The sequence below is a fragment of the Aristolochia californica genome, unplaced genomic scaffold (assembly GCF_029961685.1).
Source record: "Aristolochia californica isolate CCGP_79_NKW_82.1479 unplaced genomic scaffold, dmAriCali1.0.hap1 SCAF_3, whole genome shotgun sequence".
NCBI classification, from domain to species: Eukaryota; Viridiplantae; Streptophyta; class Magnoliopsida; order Piperales; family Aristolochiaceae; genus Aristolochia; species Aristolochia californica.
In genome coordinates this window covers 41,929,364-41,938,462 of record NW_027181992.1, presented here as the reverse complement: position 1 = coordinate 41,938,462, position 9,099 = coordinate 41,929,364, and the positions used below count along the sequence as shown (strand labels likewise).

At 36.2% G+C, this 9,099-nt stretch overlaps 1 protein-coding gene across 3 annotated transcripts; it reads right to left on the bottom strand.

Moving 5' to 3' along the window:
* Positions 1-641: 641 nt before the first annotated feature.
* LOC137958378 (DUF21 domain-containing protein At4g14240-like) lies at positions 642-7,626 on the bottom strand. 3 transcript variants are annotated; one of them, XM_068805359.1, is made up of 14 exons: positions 7,167-7,626; positions 5,983-6,059; positions 5,692-5,775; positions 5,465-5,578; positions 4,214-4,300; positions 4,063-4,134; positions 3,474-3,541; positions 2,530-2,617; positions 2,243-2,316; positions 2,066-2,115; positions 1,786-1,853; positions 1,643-1,689; positions 1,414-1,489; positions 642-1,200 (listed from the first exon to the last, which is right to left on the bottom strand). In XM_068805359.1, exons 1-14 carry the CDS (start codon positions 7,402-7,404, stop codon positions 1,081-1,083), a joined length of 1,263 nt encoding a protein of 420 aa, XP_068661460.1. In that variant the 5' UTR covers positions 7,405-7,626; the 3' UTR covers positions 642-1,080. The 3 variants fall into 3 exon arrangements, with proteins under 3 accessions (XP_068661460.1, XP_068661458.1, XP_068661459.1); XM_068805357.1 differs by having other exon boundaries at positions 1,786-2,161; XM_068805358.1 differs by having other exon boundaries at positions 642-1,191; positions 1,786-2,161.
* Positions 7,627-9,099: the final 1,473 nt, after the last annotated feature.

Genomic DNA, 9,099 nt, shown 5'->3' with positions numbered 1-9,099 from the left:
GAGAGAGGATAGAACAATTAAATATGAAATTATATATTAATATTATATTTTATTATTTTATATCAAATTAATATTTAGTAGTACAATAACCGGTAGTACTTAATAATAAATTATTTTAATTTTAAAAAGCTACGGAAGGAAGGACGTCTCCTTTCCTCCCCCTACTGCATTTCATAAAAAAATGAAAAACAGAAAGGGGCGGACTTCCACTTGCTATATATAGAATAGGCATGCTCTTGTTATATAATAATAGTAAAAAAAAAAAAAGAGAGGAGAGATGAGACCCTTTTCCTCCCCCCTCGTTGTTAAAATTGAGGCAAAGGGTAAGATGAGAGTGAGGCCAGCCTCGGCCCACAATCTCCTTTCCTCTTTTTTTCCATACACAGGAGTCAAAAAAGGACCACAAAGGAGTGGGAAGGTGCTCCTTTCCTTCTTTTTTAGAAATTAAAAAAATATAAATAAATTAATAATTGTAAAGAACAAAAAATACCCTTCACGTAGCAGTTCCTGCTTACAATATTTTAAAAAGTCTTATTTGAAAATTACCCTATAATGTGATTGAAGAGAACTTCAAAAAAGGGTATATAACAAATGAAAACATCAGACACTAATGAATCAGCAGCACCATACGTTTGCTCCTTTTAAGAGTTCTTTCAATAGTAAAAGAGATAAAGTTGTAAAACTACAATGAAGAATAATAATCGAATAATTCCAGTGAACAATCGTTTTACTCATACTAACTCTAAATTCATTCTATTGTAATTGAAAAGAAAAACTTCCCTAATACTAATTTTAAGCACCCACGCCCAATACGAACACTAAACGCCTTTTCCACGCACGTTTAGTCGAACTGCTGTTTCAGTCAAGTATTGTGAATGCCGTTAGCATTAAACTCAATTCACTAAATCACATCTCTTACAACCATGTCGTTTCTCCCAGACCCGCCAATTGCGACTTCCACCGTTTCATTGAAGGGCCAATTAGTCTTCATTTACAACATACAGAGGAGACAGAGAGAGCGAGAGAGAGATGAGAATGCTCTTTCAGAATGGATGTAGAAGATAAGTTGCGATACTCTTTTCAACCTTGTAATCTTTTGGTACCAATAAGAGGTTCTCCTGGGTTCACTTGATTCCTAGCCGAACTACTATCCTCCTCGGAAGATTTCTTAGGATTATTAGCAGATCGATTCTGAGCTCCCTACGTGAAAAATAAAAGAATATTCAGACACTTCCAAAACATTTTTAATATTGAGTAGGACTTCAGAAAGATTTGACTGCGTTTTTAAGTTAAGAAAAACTTTATTTTTTTGGATTTGTTAGTCACTAAAGAACATGATGAAACGATGATTTTCAAACTAATTCAAGAGAATAACATAAACACAAGGAACACAAAACACAGGTAAACTGTTACCTTGTGACCAGTTAACCTCCTTGTTGATGGAGCCCTAGCCACTGAAGAAGCAGCAGCTGCTGCAGCTACTCGTATCCTACGACAATGACAAAATCCTATCATCAATCTTTCCTTTCGTAATAATCATGGAACCAAATGGTAAAGAACGTAAAACTGCCTCTTGTCCCCAGCACTTACAAGTGATGTTGTTAATACTCAAAACTATCATAACAACTTGCTTATCGCTTACCTCTTATGAACATCAACATATTCATCTGTCTCATCCACGATCTCCTCCTGCATCCATGAAGCATATCCACAAAGTAAGTAATGAAGTAGAAAAGCTGATAACAAAATCAGGCAAATACCCCTTCACAACCCCACCCCCCTTACTTGCAGGAGTTCTTCAAAGACATCCTCCAAGGTAATAATGCCAATGACTTCACCATCTTCAACATCCTCTGTCAGACGTGAAACCAAGTTAGTTGCAGAATCATTCTGTGGCATGGAGTTCTGATCGTTTCCATTGGCCTGCCTTATCATTCCCTTTTCAATATCTGGATCAATATTATCTATTTTTTCCTCCAGAAGTAAAGGAGTTGTCAAGGTTGAGTCCCCTATCTTAACTTTGTTTTCTGCAGATTTTTGTCCATCACCGGCGGCTGGAGAGTACCTGCTTTTTCCTTTGGCTTTAACAACGGCTGCCATATGGCTGCTTCCCTTCTGAAATTCATTTAGTATATCATAAAGTGGCATATCTGCCGGGACCCTGATCAGATTACAAAAATAAGGAAAGATATACCCGATAAAAGTAGTGAAAATAAGACTGAAAAGGGGTAAATGATCTCACCTAGGAATTCTCCTGATGGAAACGGCACTTACGGGGGTCTCTGTCTCAGCGCGTACAGTAAGAAGATTTTTCACCTAATAGAAAGCAGTACAATTAAGAATTTTACACATAACTAAAACGGGAAAGTGAGGCAGAGAACGGGGGTTCAAATGGACCCCTACATCAAAACTATGAGATGAATTTTTTTTTTCCAAAACCAGATCATGCACAACAAAGTTCATCGGGAGCTATAACTTTGTGGTGGAGCCATACTAAATCACTCCAGATAGTGAAACTTTTACACTCACGAGTAGTAATCCAATAATGTTTTTTGGATTTCCAGAATATACAGGCACTCGACTGTGGCCCCGGGCAAGAATTTTTCCAATTGCCTCCCTGTTTACAACAAAACATATAACAAGCATTTGTTCAGAAACTTGAAAAAACGCACACTATTTCCAAGAGATCAATAGTAGTGCTCATCTTTTCTTCAGAATTTCAAAAGCAGTATTACAACAACAATCTATGGCATCTTGCAGACAGCCAAATGAAATTGTTGGTTTCTTTTGAAAAAACAATTGACCAAAGATTCCATGAAAAATGTGTGACGTTTAATATTATGGTGGACAAAGTGGATCCTAATGCACATCAACTACATGCTGGATGAAGCTCTCCACCTTGAGTACAAGCAATAGATTGGACCACCCTGGAATTCCCCAAGGAAAGCAGGTTACTGTGGAATTCACTTTCATTTTCGTATACAAGCAATCTACTAGTCAACTTAGGAAACCTCTTTCCCCACTAATAAATTCAAGATCTTTGTACTCACTAATCCATGTAGGATTATTCCTTAACACAGGTAATCTGTAATAAGGCATTTCCATACCTCTTATCCACATTCTTTTCATTAAATTAAACATATTAATAAGATGTTTCTTCACCCTATCATAGACAGAAAGTAAAGCCACTCAGGGGGCTATAAAAATGCTAGCTTTAAATCAGTATAAACATGCTTTTTTCCAATGGTGAAAGATTCAATGAGTAAAGATATGAAATTTTCGAAGTACAGCATACTGCCACCCTAATAAATGTTCAGATAATAAACAAGAGAGCTCTAACGATGTAGTACTACAATATGCAGATAGTTCTAAAAGTTTCCAGAATAGTCTAACACAACCAAGTCTCATCAAGAAGGCTCAAGAAGAAACCAAAACATTACAAAAACAACAGATCAATAAGTTTCAAAACTCACCAGTCCAGTTTTGAATTGACATCTAATGAAAATGTCGATTCTATTGGTGTCATAGCCTCCTCAGCAGTCTATTAAAAGATATCAGAAAACTATAGTCATTCCAACACTCAAAAAATCAATGTAAATAAAAAATATACACGCAATTAATTGCAATATACAAATCAACAAATAATATTTACACCCAAAATTTAATCTCTGGAATTCCTTTTCAAATAGCAACAAGAATTGAGACACTACACGGAATCAAGCAAATTAAAGGCAACATCTTTTTTGAAGCAAAAGAAAAAGAAGAAATCAAGCAAATACCACAACAATTTCTTTAAGTAACAGAAGAAAAGAAAAAGGAAAGGAAAATGAGAATAAGGATTTCATAATATAGACACCTGGATGAGTAAAATACAAGCTTTGGCTAACTTCTACCAGGTGACAAGATAAAAAAACAAGAATACAAACATACAAACAGAGAGCCAGGAGCTAATCAAGTGGGAGTGTGCTTCCCACAACAAGAAGAGACAGAGATTTCACTTCCACTAACTTCAGCAACATTGTAATGATAATTTTTAAACAAGAAAAGTTATGAATGTCTTACCTTTTCAGTCAAATCAAGAGCTCCACTTATTATCATTGTTTCGTCGTGGGTAAGTTCACCACCCTTACCAGCCTATAATTAAAAACCTAGATAAGAATCAATAAAGCAAAGACAGCTATGAAATTCTAACTACAGAGAAAAAACAACCTACTTCTTGGCTGTGGATGGAGACAAGTGCTTTTAGTTGAGCTCGCCTAAATAAAGCAGATTCGCCGTGTCCTAGTACACAGTCCAGGAGCTGCACATCAGCAATTAAGAGAAAAAAATATAGTTATCTATCACCAGGACCAAGAAAAAGATTTTGAAAACAAACAATTATGTGTGGATTTTGGAAACATACACTTATGTGTCAGTGATAAATGTCTTCTTGCAGATAAACATCTAAGATTGCAGATAACTGTACACGGTAATCTCTCATTTTTAACCTCTCACAGAAAGTCAAAGTTCTCATGGGAACACAGTAAAACTAGAGTTAAACAGATATTGATAACTTAATTATTTGTGTTTTACAAGATTACAGGGAGAAAGACATTGCATGTCGGAGTCCTGGAAGTTTTGAAGCTCTCCTTTTAGTAGAACAGAAGATGGGAATCTCTGAGTTGGTACACCCTGGAATCAATATGTGTCCATCAACATACTAATAGTGGACTGTTTACCAAATTCCAGTGAGCTTCTGTACTCAGGCCGTTCTGCTATAATATTCAAGATGACATGATGTAATTAAAGTTTAAAGCTATAGTAAAGACTCCTTAAACAGAAATGATACACAATATAATGACATGATACAGAACAATAAACTTTTCACCAATGTCCAATTATCACCAGCCAACTGACATTGTAAAGTTTTTAAAAAAGAATACCATGCTACCATGAAATGCCAAATCTATTAAACTTTTCATTGCAAAGCTTTTACCAAATAAAACCAAGGTTCTGCAAAATGCTGAAGTAAAATTCCAAAAGTAAACACACAGGATTGAGATTCAGCCCCCAAAAAAAATATATTAAGAAATTAGGTAGAAAAAAAAATCAAAATACAAACATATGGTCCTTAATTTCCTAATGTGCGGCTAAGTATAATGGACAAGTTGCTGTTCAAGATAAAATAGGACCGAATACAATCAAAAATGGAAATTAAGACCCAGATTGAAAGCTGACCAGTGATTTTTGTCTAAATGTAATTTGATACTTAAAAGCAACAAATGTAAGGTTACACAATACTCTATTAAAGCATTCAAGAGGTACAAAATAAACTTTTACAATAGGAAGATTGACATGTGAAAATAAATAGCAACAAGCATACCAAAGGAAACAGAATAGTGTCAAATATCCATGAGATCAAGTACAGCCCCAAGCAAAACTATAATAGTCACATTTCAACACACTATTCTCATGACGAGATTACCTTTCCAATGGGATAAGCAACTGGATAGCAAACTATCATCAAAATACGCACAAGGCATACAAAATTTGCACCAACAGCAAGTCCATATCTTGTACAAATGGCTTGTGGAATAACCTAAGAAAATGAAAAAGTAAATGATTTATTTATACAATCTAAAAAGATTAATGACAGACGCCTAGCTTCAGGCATATAATGTTGAAGAATAATTCCTCTTATAAGACAGGTACCTCTCCAAAAGCTAGGACAAATGTTACGGACATTATAACAGCAACAAAAGGATGGAATATCTTGTCCAGACATATGGGAAGGGCCTGCAGACAGGAATAAGTCAAGCCAAGCTAGCTCCTTAAGAAAAATCAGAGAAACGACACTGCTATTTACTCATTAAAAATTAAGATTAAATAGAACATAATAAATGAATTAATACAAAAGCAATATCTTAATTTTGTAGAGTATTTATTCCACTTTCGACGGATAAAACTACTATTGATGGATGGGAGGATGAAACTCAAATGTACCTCCATGGCACAAGCATTACACAGAAGCAAAGTGACAAGAAGCTGGTGCTGTTTTTGTACAACTGGACGGATAGCCGCTGCGGAAGGTAAACAACAAAATCTTGAATGAAGTGTGAGGCAGCAAAACAGTCGACAAGAAACATTATGAGAATCACGTTAATACAGTTTTGAGAATTTATATTGTTGAAGTGCAGAGAAAATTATGTTTAGAAGACAAGCTTCAGTGGTTTCAATTCATAAGCAACCAGTATAATTGCAAAAAAGCAAAAAAATCAGACTACTTTAAATTTTAATTCTGTCTTCTTTGTTTTAGTCAAATGCTATTTGAGAATCTGACCACATTTGACTAAAGTCGCCAACCCAATCTACTCAACTAAAGTTGATAATATTCAATAGAAGTGGTAGCAAGCTTGATCATGTAGAAAAGTAAGTCCGAACAAGGGAAGGAGCTCCAATAGTGTGAGTCAATAAAAGATATGAAAACACCAACTGGGAATTCTCGTCCACCAGGGTCTAGCAAGCAAACGTATAGTTCTGGTCAGGAAAGCACAGATAGACATATTACATCCCTCAAACAAGGTTCTAAAATGTCAGTAAGGATATTTGAGTAATGAATACATTAAAATTCTCCCATGGTTTCCTCTCAGCACAAAACATAGAAGAGGAGTAGGAGAAAGACACAAGAACAAGCTATTATGCCAAGACAATTGTACTGAAGATAACATAAATAGAGAATCAAATTTTAAAGGAGATAGTTAAACCAAAAGCCCGTGCAGAAAATCCTCGTGTTTCCACCTTTCCATATACAAAATAACAATTACAAGACTACCAACTGGCAATGCATCCAAATCGAGGTTCAACATATCCATCCACACTGATACCAAAGCTACATCTGCTGCGAAATACGAACCATCACAACTAGCCTATTTATTCCACAAGACCTCTCCAATTGTTGATTTACTGAATCACTAGTTTACGTATCCTTAATTAACCAGCAATAAAGGAACGCCCAATCCACGCGTAGAGAGAACAGCCATAAAAAACAAGGCCAAATAAATAAAAAAAAAACTTTAACGAACTTTCCAAGGGAAAACGCCTTACGTAACTATCAGAAGCCACAGCAAAGACAGACATCCACATTCACAAGCGCGGGAACGATTCGAAAAACAAGAAAGATGACGAACCTGCCTGCTTCTTTTCAACAGCGGTGCCACTACGCTGTAGAATCTCTAGGTCAACGAGACCGAGAGACATCAAACCCAAAGTCAATCCAGACATAATTCCAGCAAAAAGCACCAGCAAGCAAGAGATCCCTGCGTAAGTAAACCACCCGAAGGATCCAAAGGCGATGCTCTCCGACTGCAGAGCAAAAGCTCTGGTGGCGAACAGTTTTGCAATCTCTACGGCTGTGATCGGCATCATCCAAGCCGATCTATACCAAAAGGAAACACGAAACTAGACAAGAACGCGTTTACAATTCCCGACGGTCAGATTCAGAACCGGTTTCTTAGAGAGGAAGCAGGAAGAAAGAGACGACAGAGTAGGAAGAAAAAACGAAAAACGGGAGATGGATGATCATGGCTTTTATCGTTTTATGCGCAGAAATTCTTCGAGAGGTTGCTCTTTAAAAACGGGATGGATGGACTCTCGGCATCAGCCTCCTGGACACGACTCATAACTCCTCACTTTAATATTTGCTCAAAAAAAAAAAAATCTGAGCAAGCGTTCTCTGAAATTTTGTCATTTTGATTTCATTCTCAATTTCTAATTTTTTTATGCCTTTATAATTTATGGCCCCGCGATATGCGCCTGCCACGTATGCCAATCGGGTATCCAATTTGGACGACAGGGCAAGACCTGCCGTGGAGGAGAAAAAGCATGCTCCTGGAGGGTCCAGATTGAAACGGAAACGGAACGGCTCCCCTGGGGACTGTTGAGACAGAATATCGTTAACTCTTGCACAGCAGTAAATTTAAAATCGGAAGCAAGAAGCCGTTTCACCACTTTTGGGAAACGACTTTGCATATACTATGTTAATATGGGTTTAAAGTTTATCCCAATGAATAACTTAGAAAAAAAAAATTCCAACTAATGAACCCAAGATATTTGTTCACACTAATCTATGTAGGACTATTCATTAACAAATCTTTCTCCAAATTTTTTTGGGTGTACTATGAAGCTTCTCAGAAAGGAACTTTTCCAAACGTCGATGCTCAACGGCTTGTTGTTTGCAACACTACATTTCTTGCATGAAAGTGATCTCTTCTTTTAGTTTCGGAATCGAAGACCATGATTTGCTCATTTGAACCTTCAATACAAATAGTTGATATTCAACAAATTATATCCAAACTCCTGATGTTGGGTCTTACATTATATCAACAATGGCATGATTAGTAGTTGGTTATCACCAAAAATTTGTATCAAATTTGCATCTTACATACTGTCGACCTTCAAAGGAGTAGGTCTATGAAAGAGTGCAACTATTTATATACGACAACACAAAAACAAAAACAAAAATTACAAGTGATTTTAGATCTTATTTCTATTGACCCCCTAATTCAATCTCCATAACAAGTTTGGACCACCGAAGTAAGCTAGTTTAGTTTGATGTCTTTTGTAATTTTTGTTTGTCATTTGGACGAAGATTGCACTTATTTATGACAAATTTGAGTTGATATGTTATTGACTTCTAGATATTCTTGGCCTTTTTTCAGCTCTTCCAACTGCTACCCCCTTCAAAAGGCAAAGGGGTTATTATTTATATAGGACAGAGGGTGGTTCAACTACACCATCTTTCTCTCTTTCGTTCTCTTTTTACCTAATTCTGCTTTGGTGATATTGTGATAAGTGGTAGGACCAAGTCATCATTATATAAGATTGTGACATGTGGCAAAGTTAAGTCTTCTACAATGTATTGGATGATGTGACCCTTGTTATGCCACGTGGAGCTCTTGTTGGCATTGTGTCACTTATGTCCCAAGTCCTCTGCTTGTGTAGTGCTTCAATAGCATCAATTGTATTTTTTCTTGACTTTTGATTGGGTTTTTTTATCTTGCCAATCAATCCAAATTTTGATAAAAAAATTGATTTTGACAATTGATGGACTGCTTGACTATG